General features: G+C 40.3%; 2 protein-coding genes across 2 annotated transcripts in view; both read left to right on the top strand.

The window, feature by feature from the left end:
* The first annotated feature begins 1,637 nt into the window (after positions 1–1,637).
* LOC120792850 (intestine-specific homeobox-like) lies at positions 1,638–3,237 on the top strand. Its single transcript, XM_040132230.1, has 4 exons — positions 1,638–1,833; positions 2,149–2,297; positions 2,832–2,945; positions 3,076–3,237. Exons 1-4 carry the CDS (start codon positions 1,638–1,640, stop codon positions 3,235–3,237), a joined length of 621 nt encoding a protein of 206 aa, XP_039988164.1.
* A 2,899-nt stretch (positions 3,238–6,136) lies between these two features.
* The window catches only part of bicd1a (bicaudal D homolog 1a), a 30,006-nt gene continuing 23,442 nt past the window's right edge, over positions 6,137–12,700 (top strand). Inside the window, 1 exon segment of the mRNA XM_040133406.1 lies at positions 6,137–6,352. Coding sequence (XP_039989340.1) covers positions 6,137–6,352 — 216 coding nt within the window.

The following is a 12,700-nucleotide window of genomic DNA, read 5'->3' as shown; positions in this document are numbered from 1 at the left end:
ACCACCTGCAGGATTTCACTTTCATGATTTACATAATAAATGATTACATCACTGGACCTATCATTGCTGTGGAATAAAAATTAAAACTTTGCGGTGCAAAGCACTGCATTTGGACAAGCATGTTAAGTTTTATAAATATATATATATATATATATATACATACATACACACACACAGATAGATAGATAGATAGATAGATAGATAGATAGATAGATAGATAGATAGATAGATAGATAGATAGATAGATAGATAGATAGATAGATAGATAGATAAACTGGGGGTGTTAAGTTTGAAAGACAAGGGCGTTTTAGCAGGCAAGATGGGTCTAACAAAAAGATGCATGTAGGAAATGTAGGTTTCCAGAGGTTCATTTTTAGGGACATAAAAATGTAGAGACTACAGATCTTTACTTCTTGCTTCAAATTGACCTTTCTTGAACTTTAACAAGTAATACTAAACTGCTGGAGCGGACCTTTAAGGTTGAGTGCCTCCATGTCTACGCACTAACTTGTAAGTTTGTCATTTTCTTCCCCTTTTACTTGTTTGTGCGTTGCACCTAACCCTTTCACTGCAGACGTTTTGAATTGTCATAGCAGGAAAAGCACATTAGCAAAGGCTGGGCTCCCAAAAAAGTGTTGCCGTAAGTCTTTCAAGTGAGCCAGCAACCACGATACCAGGGTCTCCTCTGAGTGGAATGCAGCCTTCATTAACGTCATTAAATACATCTGTGCTCTTCATGCTATGACATGTCAAAACGTCTGCTGTGAAGGACTATTAACACAGCCTGATCTTTGGAGTAATTTATAGGAAGATTCAAGAGAATCAAAAGTGAATGCACTGAAGAGCCACAACCACCAGATGGAGACACACATAAGCGAAACACATAAGACATCATCTCCCGCACACCGCAGGGAGTCGCTAAAATCTCGTGTTCCCAGTGTCTCCGAAAGGTGAAATGAAGTGTGAAAGGGCATACTGAGGCCAAGGTGGTAAAGATTAGCCCTCCAATAAATGAGGTGAAAAGAAAGAGAAGCAAGAATTTAAATATGTTTCATAGTTGAATGTTGTCTAGGGTGTTAATCAAGCTACAAAACCACAGAGATTTTGTTAGAGACAGGCCTTACAATGTAAGAATATGTTCATGTGATTGTTGCAGAGCAAACTAAATTCTATTTAACTGTGTGTGTGAAGGAGTGACAGAGCAGATAATAATATCAAGTTTACATATTTACAATGAGTATGGCTTAAATTAGCTGTTCTTTAGGGACACTGGAAAAAAGAAAAAAAAAACTTTGACATGAATGGATGCTGATAACAAAGTTTTCCAAGAAGTACGCTGATATATTCTGCCAGTTGCTCCTCCCAAATGATGACCATGTGATGCAGGTCAAACGCAAGCTGACAGGAGAGGGAGGACAACCTTACTGTCCTCGCCTTGCAGAGAGTAGAGTGCAACATAGAGAACAGAGAGGAGAAGAAGAAGTCAGTTGAACAACAGTCTGTTTTATTAGCCTGAGAGGTGTTCATAAGAGAAGACATATATTATTTTGAGCTTCTGAATACCAGTAAATAAAGTCCCCACTATAAAGGGACGTCTGATGACAACGGTGCTGATGGCAGGGGGTAAATTACCGGAAATGCGGAATAGAGGAGATACGGAGAAAGACTCCCATGTGGACCAAGAAAGGGAATCTCAGCCGAGTAAAAAATTATCCCATTCCATCGAAGAGATACTGAGGAGGCCCACATGTGTCCGAAAAGAGAAAAGAGTTCATCGCAACTGGTCTGTAATCAAGGAGAACACCAGGGAATCTAAACCGCGCTCATGTACAGGTATGGTTTTTTTTACCCATTTTGTTAACTCTCTCAAGAGGGTTTGTTATAGCATAGATGGCACTGTAATATGATTTTAAAAAATATGCTCATTTTAATGTTGAAATTCGATCTCTGTCTATAGAAACTCCACAAATTAGAATACTTGAAGAGTATCCGGGGGCCACCAGAGACTGTATGAGTGAGTATTATGCTCTATTAATAAAAGAGGAAGATAAATCAAGACATATTAACTGTGGCCCCGAGCTGCATGTCTAGATACATGTGTGAATGATGCTGATGATGATGATGACAGGGACAGTCCTTTGTTTACAGGTCAGAGGAAAAAGAGGCAAACAAGGGTCACTTTCACAACGTACCAGGTGCAGGAGCTGGAGGAAGTCTTCCAGCAGACTCACTACCCCGACATCAACACCAGAGAACAGTTAGCCTCTCACCTGCACCTCTCTGAGGGCCGAATACAGGTAGGACACGTACAGCTCATCATTTGTGATAATTAGCTGGTGGTTCGAGTATATTTGTTTGCTTTACAAATTAAAATTTTCCTGTGTTTATAATAGTGTTCAATAATACCTTTATAGGGGATTTGTTAAATGCTACGACACTCAACATATTATTTTAAGAATAAGAAATGATTCAGATAAAATTTAAATATACACGGCAGCATATTTGTCTTTGTGTCCCAACTTTAGTCCTTTTCTTATTAAGTTACATCCAAATGTTACATCCAAACCAATCAGTAATATAAAAAAATAACACTTACACAGGGTCAAAACAACCCATTGGTGCTGGGTAACGTTAATCCAGTATTGCTATGTTGCTATATTGACCCAAACTCTGGGAATTTTTAACCCAGTGATTTTAATTGTGCAGGAAGATTTGTTCTCAGTAGAAATTGATATGAAACAGGTACTCTGCTATGGCTTAGAACAAAGTATATATATAATAAGTATGTATCTCATTGAATTTATCGTCATTATGTGTTGTTTATGCTTCAGATTTGGTTCCAGAACCGCAGAGCCAAATGGAGAAAGGGCGAAACACTGAAGGACCTCGAGGTGATGACCAGACAGCACATACAGTCGGCCAGTCAGGAGCTGAAGTATTATGAGGTAACAAAACACTACTGATTGATACACTGTCAGATACATATAACAGGAAAATAACCCGATGAAATGCCCTGTGTGTGGGAATGTCCAATGAATGACTTCTCATTAGTACGCACTCCCTGTGCTCTTACAGAAGCCCCAGCTGCAGGCAGTGTGCTGGCTGCCGTGCTGCCTACCTAAACCTCTTCAGGAGAGGCTGTTCCTCAGAGCAACATTAATACCGGCAATGCTGACCGACACACATTCCCCAGATTACAGGACTCTCCATTTTGAGCCGCTCGGGACAGAAAGATAGGACCTTCAGTGTTCTTACAATGATGACACTATTCATTTTCATTAATTACATGAGGTACAAAGATCATCATGAGCTTCTAGTGATACACAAAATGACTTTAGACTGTGATCTCTAAACTATGATAAGTGTTCATTTGATGATTTAGCTTCACTTGTCAAAATGTGTTGTATATACAGTACTGTCCACCTGAAATGAAGTTTGCAAAAGTTAGCGACCGTGCATTTTTTAACTAACAAAGTTGATATTCGGTGTTGACAACCTACTTCGCTACTGAAAGCATTCATTTGGGCTTCTTTGTAATAAAACACCGTGTGATAAAACTGTACCCATGTATTTTACAGATCAAGGTTTGAGGGCAGTCGGTATACTGCGACATGCTTCTTGGTACAGAGCTGTATTTGTGCTGTGTTATTGTGCAGGAGAGCTTTCAGATTTTTTCATGACACTACAGTTCCTTGTCTGAGATAAGATACACACTGCCATAAACTTCTCATCTGTTTGACTTTCTGACAACCTGTCCTTGTCTTAATTTTGGATTGTAAATCGAGGTTATAGGCGGGTCAGTTGGGAAATTTATAGATCTAGAACAAAGGGAAAATAATTATTAATAGCATTACTGTATATTGGGCCTGTAGAAATATGTGAATAATTGTGACTTAAATGAAAACATACAAAAGACAATGTGTTTATTAATGTCTTAATACATCTTTATTTACTTGTTTAATCACTATTACACACAAGGGTAGCGTAAATGTATTTCACAACCTTCCCAATAATAATGTAACCTGTTCTCCATTCACCCTGAAACCTGCTTTTTGTTTGAGAGAAGGCTCCAAAAGTGACATGAACAGCTCACATCCCCTCCTTTCTGAGAAGTGTTACGTTACATGCCGTTTTTCAAGTAATTACCAATTATAAGAAAGATAACACAGCATTGCCGTCACTATCAATACCATAACTAACTTGTCAGTACCATAACTGATTACATTTAACAATCCTCTGAGTGCAGTTACATTTTTGACCCTGGTCATGGCTTCCTTTATTGCATGTGTACAGTATGCCGCAAGATAAACTGTATCCTGGCTGTAGCGGCAGGGTGAAAGAGGACAGGACAGAAATGGTTGGTGGAGAGCATCAAACAAAAAACCTCGACCACGCTTGTGTAACCATCATTTTATCATAAAGTGGGTGATTACAAATTGGCCTCTATAATCTGTTCTGGGTTTATTGCAAACTGATAATATCACAAACCAAAACTTTGCAGGTTCCTTAGATGATTACTATAGAAATGCTTTGGATCACATGGAAATGGTAGATCATACATTCATTGTTGTTGTCCTGAATGGTGTTTATACAGGAGAAAGACATCACACATCTTATTTAAATATACAGATCTTATAAATGTTTTGGCACCCCGATGTGAGGTAATTGTTGTTCTACGATTGTACCGGACGGTATTATTCCAAAGTTTTCAATAGCAGTACTGGTCAAAAGTACCATAAATGAAGCCACACATGGTTATTGAACGGACCCATGTAAAAAGAATTCACTTTGACAGGACCCTCTGGTATAAAAGCATGTTGATGGCATGACAGTGACACATTAAGCCTCATCAGGCTGTCCCGATTGGAGCCCTCAGTATAATGGATTCAGGGAAACGAGTAAAGGTAAAGGTAAAGTTGTCTATTTTGAGGATCTGCTGTGGTATTGGTAATAGGTCCGTATTGCTAGTGGTTACAAAGGAATTTTGTTTTTAAATGTCATATTTTGAAGTAGAAAGATGAATGAGATGTTTGTATACTCAGTGTCCACTTTATTAGGTACACCTATACAATCTCATGTATTCCAATACAACTGCTATGCCATAAAGTCTACTTTTATGATGCCTATAATGTTACTGATGGTGTTGTACTGCACTGCATTGTACTCACTGGTGTATGTAAATAGGGAGGTGTGTATGTTTATGTCCAATCGGTTCTTTAAAAGTTTCTCAACTTCTTCCATTAACATTTATATTAGATACCAAACAAGGCTAATGAAATATGCATTAGCTTCGCAAAGACACAAACCGAAACAACAAAACAAAGATGACTGAACTAAACTGGACGTGATTTCAAGAGCTCACAACCATGCAAGCAACCAAGGCCGCACAGCAGCCAGTTGTGTTACCTGGATATGGTTATGTTTTTAGAGCATCAAATATAGGTTCAGCGCTTAAACTTTAGTTTTGAAGATCGGGATTTGTTGGGGTGAATAATCTACATGATACAAGTTCAAATTATAACACAAAATAAGGACACACAACAGTACTGTGCTTTTCCTGCTACATGACGAGTCAAAACGTCTGCAGTGATTAAAGGCCTATTGCTGAGCTGTACAACACCCATACCGATTCTATTCTCACTTTCTGAAATCTAGAATACACTATGCACTGTCTGGTTTCGCCTCTGTTGGTGTCTAATAGCAATTACTCCTTAGATAGATAGATGGATAGATAGATGGAAACCGCAAAGTAGCAGACAGGTGGCGCCCTTGCTCCCATGAATAAGCAGAAATGATGCTCCTTATTTGCTGAGTGTCATACAGACAACACTGCCCGAAATTTAAATCGCAAGGCTCCGTCTAACAGTCGTTACGGAGACGTTTTAATGCTCTTTATCCGGTATTAGGTGCTGTTGATAATACTGTCGAGGCGAATGTAAATACTCTTTATTTCGTTTTGTATTTCCATTGCCTGCCTGCCGGCCTGCCCTGGCTCTCGGGAGAGGGGGGGGGGGCGGATATACAGTATCTCTCAGCCTCCGCCCGCCTCTCTGGCTCTGTCCAAAGCGGTGGGGAGACAAGGGGGAACCGCAGACCGACAGGGGGACAGACAGTGGCACAGAGAGAGAGAGGGGCGATGGCCGCCGGCGGAGGATGCGGGGAATCGGTGGATCAGTACCGGGCCGAAGTGGAACGGCTCACCCAGGAGCTGGCCGAGGCGAACCGGGAGAAGATCAGGGCTGCGGAGTGCGGTCTGGTCGTGCTAGAGGAGAACCAGGCGCTGAAGCAGAAGTATGCAGAGCTGGAGACCGAGCAGGAGACTCTCAGGAAGGAGTTGGAGCAGTTACAGGAGGTAGGCTGGACGGTGTTCTCTTGCCTTTTGACACCGTGGCGGGGCAGGGCGCACTGCAGTCAGGTGTGTGGGATCTGCTGCCTCCACCTACGATGACTGATGTCTGTTTTTTTTTGTTGTGTTACAAATGCTCTCAGCGGGTATCAGAGTGGGGAGTGGGGACCGGCAGGGGTCGTCGTGTGGTCTCCAGGGTCAAAATGAGCAGTAGTTTAATATCACTTCAGTGTAATTTAATTGAAAATTCGCAAAATAGGGGTTGTATTACGCTGTATATTCTTATAATGGCATACAGGTTTCATCCTATATAAATAAGTTATTATTCTAAAACAAAAGTGAATAATTCATGCTGTGTCTGTGCAGCGAGGCTAAAGGCAGCAGCACTGGATATTACAATATCTGTATTGCCAGCTCAGGATTCTGCAAGCATAGAGTAACACCCTTCTCCACCTCCCACACCAATGCGTTTCATTGTTTCAAGATTCCTTCCCAGTGCGTGCATGGCACCAGTCATTACTTTCAGACAACTCTGCTGGGACTCTGAGCCTTTTGGCGTTTTGCTGAGATCATTTCTTTTTCTTCCTAAGAATGCCTCAGTAATTTGGTCTACGGAGTTGTTTACTACAGTCCTGTGTGGCGGCTTAGTTGCCCATTGCTCTAAATGAAAAAGAATGTGCAAGAATATAAGGACAGCAAGACTTAACTGCAAAGATGCAAATTCTTAGATTACACACACACAATTTTTTAATATTCCAAAACAATGCATTTATATTGTTCACATAATTTCAGGTTGACAACTTTAAAAAGTCCACATTCAAATTCTTCAACGTAGAGAGAAGGGCCTTTCGGACTCAGGCTGAATAATGAACTCGTTGGGTTTATACATTCAGTCATTAATGCATATATGTATATAGCAACAAGAGGCGGATGCTGACAGGGCTTCACAGTTCAAGGTTGCTCATAGACACAGCGGTGCCATTGGGCCAGGAGAAGGAGGAGCGGAGAGCTATATTTTTATGCATGTGTGTGTGACAGAGAAGGGGATCTTTGCTCTTTGCTACCACCTTAGAAACCCTCATCATTATTTATACAGTGTCATCTCTAGTCATGCATACACCAGTCAGTTTGGTCTAAGTTTGAGTCACTCCGCCACAAGAAAATCGTTAAGAGAGCACAAAGTGTATTAGAGCTGCTACAATAAGTCAATTAGTCGATCACCAGAAAATAAATCGGCAACAGTTTTAATAATTGTTGTATCTTTTAACCCATGTAAGCCAGCAAAATGCCAAATATTTGTCTGTTTCAGGTTCTCAGATATGAGAATATCCGAATTTCTTAGTTTTACATTATAGTCATTTTTAATATTTATGGGTTTGGACTGTTGGTCTGACAATAAAAAGACATTTGATGTAGTTAGAATGGGCTTTAGGATATTGTGATGGAAATTGTTCACTATACTCTAATGTTTCATAAACCCAATGACTAATCAACTGATCACGAAAATAATTGGCAGATTAACTGATTATGAAAATAATCGTTAGTTGCAGCTCCGAAGTATATACAGTGTCTCTTGTCCTTTTCAAGGCCTCAACAAATGTGAGAAATCCATGTCATGAAAGCCAAATGACTAACCTCCGTCAATTAAATACTGTATGTATAAATATATATAATTATTCTTTATGTCAAGGATTATCAGGGTATCAGGATTATTGGTTACCTGCAAGATTATATCCCTGGGCCAAATACCTGTCTTCATTTATTCTTTTCACTGTTCCTAAATTAGTTAAGTGCTGTCCTTTAACATTTAAGACCTACGTTAAACTTAATGAACCACAGAAACATGAGCAAACTAAGCTAAATTTACCCCATACTGTAGACTGCAAATTACATGACATCTGCATGAAAACAAGGTTGTCTCTGTGCAAGTGCAAAAACATACAAATTCATCCAAAATCCTTGTGTGACAGGATTAATTCGAGTCTTTAAGTCTTTCCTTTTTATCATTAACTCTATATTGCACATTTCATACAAAAAGATGCAATATAAAAGATGGGGAAAAAAAAATAAAAAGGCAGATGCAAGAAGTAGGAACATTAAAAAAATAGTCCTGTCAGACTGAAATAAACTCCGTCAGTGGGCGTTTGTTGTTCAGCTGGCTCGCCATATATATAACGAAATAAAAAGATAATGACATCACATGCTCAACCTACATGGCAACCATGTTGCATTATACATGGGTGGTTATACATTTTCATCTCCCACTTTCGTCCCCCCTTTTATTCCACTGCTTGACCAGCTAAACATTTTGCTTTGACTCGACATGCAAAATCAGAACGATCTTTGTGCAGCTCACAGCAGCATGTTAAGATGAAGAGACAGCCTGATACCGCCGACAGCAGAGCACTGTCCCTCTGATACCTCACACTTATAGATTACTGGATGATGGGTGTCATGTGGCAGATGATGGGGGAGAACATGATAAGACAAAGAAAAGAAAGAAGCAGAAATATAAGGTCCCTGGAGTAAGACAGGGAAGGAGCCGAGTGGTTAGGGCGCAGACCACACGGGCGTACATGCCCTGAGCAGAAAAACCAGGACCTGGATGACCGAGAATCTGCACAGACATCACCTGAGCAGCCAGTCCCCAGTTCGACTCCTGGCCTGTTAGAGCAGGTCATTCCCCACTGCCTTTTCCCATATTTCCTGTCTGCCTTCAATGCCCCCTATCAAAATAAAGCATAAAAATCCCCCCCCCCCCCAAAAAAAAGATAAGGAAAAGAATAGCGGATTGTGGATGTGTAGTAAAACCTTAATTTTCATCGCTCAGAAATAATACCAATTATAACTAAGTAAAAAGTGCAGCAGCAGTGCTCTTTGTTTTGATCTGTCATCCGTTAACAGCTGCATCCTTTGTGTACTGTGCTTCCCCGCCTGTCTGTTCGTCTGTCTAGCTTTGCTCTCTTCTGACTGAGGGAACATCTTCCGGAGGTGATATTACTTCCACAGGAAAAACACCTCCGGGTTCCTATCTGTCTGTCGCATACTTCTATGAATATGAGTCGGAATGGCATATTGCAAACCTGCCTCTACGATAACATCATGTCTGCTCTCCCCGCACTCAGAAGATGTGCATTATAAAAGGGCAGGGAAAAAGCAAATGGAAAATGGGATTGCTTCTGGGACTGAGTGGTCTAAAGCATCTCATAACATGTGGTTATTCTTATGAAAGACCATAAAGGCATTACACAGTTTCACCATCCCGTTTCTTTTATTTGAGAATAGATTGTATTTTCTGTTTCATCTAGTCAATATTAATATTAAACTTTTCAAAGAGAGTGTGTTACAAAATATAGTTATACACTTATACCCTTACAACTGAAAAGACTGTTGTGTCATACTTGTAAAAATAATTTATGCTTGAAGCTTGTATTTGTTATTGGCCTATTATCCATATACAATACTGTAGAGGTCCCATAGAGTATAATCCATTGTGCGTGCACGTGTGTGTATGTGCAAGCTGGGCAGCTTTTTGTGTGTGTTCTTACTGTGTTTGCATATGTTCGGTGGTCGCACATACTGTATGTCCTGCATGCTCTGGTCCCCTGCCCCCTGTCCAGGTCCCAGCTGGTGGAGAACAATTCACTACAGCACTGCTTGTATTACACTCACGTAGACACACACATGCACTACTCACAGATTGCACACGTAGGAAAAATCCATGCAGGACACTCATGCCTCAGCTAGGCTAATTTGCTCTTGCTGTACCAAATTTGGCATTTGAGTCTTTGTCTGGCTGGGATTTGTATCTGGTTATATTTAATATCAAACATAATGAAATGACAACAGATGCCATTATGACAGGAATATCTTGAAAAGGAACATCTTGAAAATTAATTATTAATAAATCTACCTATACAATTTCACTTTACGCGGCCCTATAAATCACCCTCCCTCCTCGTCTTTCTCTCTGCCTCCGGGACTGATCACTTGAATCGTCATGTGTGTGTACTGTAAGACTCTGGATAGCTGCCTAAGCAGTGATAGAAACACCATTACCCTGTGGTTCTGGCTTTTTAGTGCTGTCTCCGGGCAGATCAACCTCAGACAGGACACCGCAAGAGGCTGAAGGAGGAGGATGCCATCACTGCAGAGTAGGAAGAGCAGTGTGTTCATATTGTTTTCATCACGTTGTTGAGGCTTGAAATCATCTGTAGATTCAGCGCACTGGCAGAACAGCCTTGCGGTCATGAAAATTCTGATAGGATTATGGATTAGGATTATTATAGGATTAACCCTTTGATATTTTTATCTCTTAATCTTCAGGACTTTTAACATCTCTGCAATAAAAAGTCTGAAAATAGGTTAGCCATTTCAAATACTGCTGTAATGCATCTTTTCAGATTTATTATATTGTTGACAAGCTCTTATAAGTCTGCAGAAGAATTGACATTTGTAATAGGTTCTGTTCTCGAGGCGAAGGCTGAGAAAAATGCCAAATGAGATCTGCGTCAAAGTGTTCACATGGTTATTTAAAATACATAAAGAGGAAGATTCAGTCTTGATTCATCAGCTCAGCATGAAATCTCTCTTCTTATAGAAAGAACATAATGCTAACAGGCTGTGTACTGCATCATTTTAAGGCTCATTATAAGGGTTCAGGACTGTGTTGTGTGTTTTTTTTTTAAATTTTATTTTCCTGCAGCTATTTAGTCCATCCTTCACCTTCAAACTATTCCCAGTAGTTTCTACACACATTTGGCACAGGGACACGAGATAATCCCCCAAAATGAGTTGTTTTACAATTGGATTATTGTCAGTGTCTTTATGTTAAAGAAAAAGACATTTAGGAATGCTTATTTGCTTTATATCCTGATAGTTAGATTGACAAGATTAATACCGCTCTCGTGTCTGTATGCTAAACATGAAGCTAGAGCCAAGCGTTTGTTAGCTTATTTTAGCTTATCTTAATTTAGCGTAAAGACTCTTTCTCTGTCGGGAGCAGTGATTTCCTGGTTGCACTTTGTAAAAATTAAACAAGATATGATACGCTATTGGGTTGGCTTTGGAGGTCCTGGTAGGCAGAAATTTTTTTTAACCTTTGGACAGAGCCAGGCTAGCTGTATGCCATCCCCCTGCTTCTGTTAGGCTAAGCCAAGCTACCCGCCTGCTGGCTACAGCTTCATATTTAACATACAGAATGAGTGGCGTCGACTCTTCTACTTTAACTCTCAGCAAGAAAGCAAATAAGCATTTTTCCTTAAGGGCGTTGTCTTAGCCAGGACAACAGCTAATTGTCAGGATCTGTATTCATTTCCTGTTTTATTTTGAAGTCTTGGTTCTGTTGTGTTACTGTTTGTTTTACTTCCTGGTTTTTCCCACCTGTTTTGATTACTGTCTCCACCTTAATGTCTTTCACCTGTGTCTTGTTTCCTGTGTATTTAAACCCCGCCTCCTTTCTCATGCCTTGCCAGATTGTCTTTGTTACCCTTGTGTTCAAGCTCTCTCGCATTTAGTCCCAATTTGATTCCCTGTGTATGATCTGTTTTTCTGGTATTTTTGTGACCCTCTATTCTGCCTGTTCCTGATCTGCCTTGTTGCCTGGTTTAACTGACTCCTGGTATTTTGACCTTTGCTACGTCTCTCGGATTAAAGATTTGGATTTTGGACATTGCACTTCTGCCTGACTCTCTCTCTCGTGCACTTGGATCCACACACACCTGCCCTTACACTAATTTGAAGATAGTGTCAAGAACACAGAAGTCATGTTTTAATATATGACTTTTTTTTTTTTTAAATGATAAATGGTAAACAGACGCTAGATGAGAGTGGATTTGTCCGGTCTGGTCCCGGTGCACGGGCAAATAACAATGTATTTCCCAGTTTGGTAAAGTATGATATAAAGGTGCATCATTCTCAAGGGTTACTTGTCAGATAAAGAAATAGCAGCAAGCAACATATGAGAATATCCTGCAGATGACTGATTAGCTGTCCCTCCATTCCCTCTGGGATTAGCTCCACAGTACCTATTTGCATAATTCAACTAAATACCATGCAACTGCTCAGTCGCCAGGGACTAGTGATGAGGGTGTGAAGCTATTGCTTGTCTTAACCTCCTTCAGAACAAATTATAAAGTCTAGTGAATGCCCTTCACAAAGGGTTTGCAAACCTTCTTTGTCCCATGCAGCAAGGAACGGCACAGCCTCAAAACACAGTATTAGAGGCGAGAAGTGACATTTCCAGATGTGTTTACCATATTTCCCTCACCAAACTTAACAGCTCCAGTTACATCACTGGGGAAATGCAGCAGACAAGACTCTGAAGCGATGGGGCTGGCAATGGTAGGTGTTAAC

The sequence above is a fragment of the Xiphias gladius genome, chromosome 8, assembly GCF_016859285.1.
Source record: "Xiphias gladius isolate SHS-SW01 ecotype Sanya breed wild chromosome 8, ASM1685928v1, whole genome shotgun sequence".
In the NCBI taxonomy this organism is placed as follows: Eukaryota; Metazoa; Chordata; class Actinopteri; order Istiophoriformes; family Xiphiidae; genus Xiphias; species Xiphias gladius.
The sequence above is the reverse complement of the archived record's forward strand: the minus strand, read 5'-3'. Positions and strand labels throughout refer to the sequence as shown.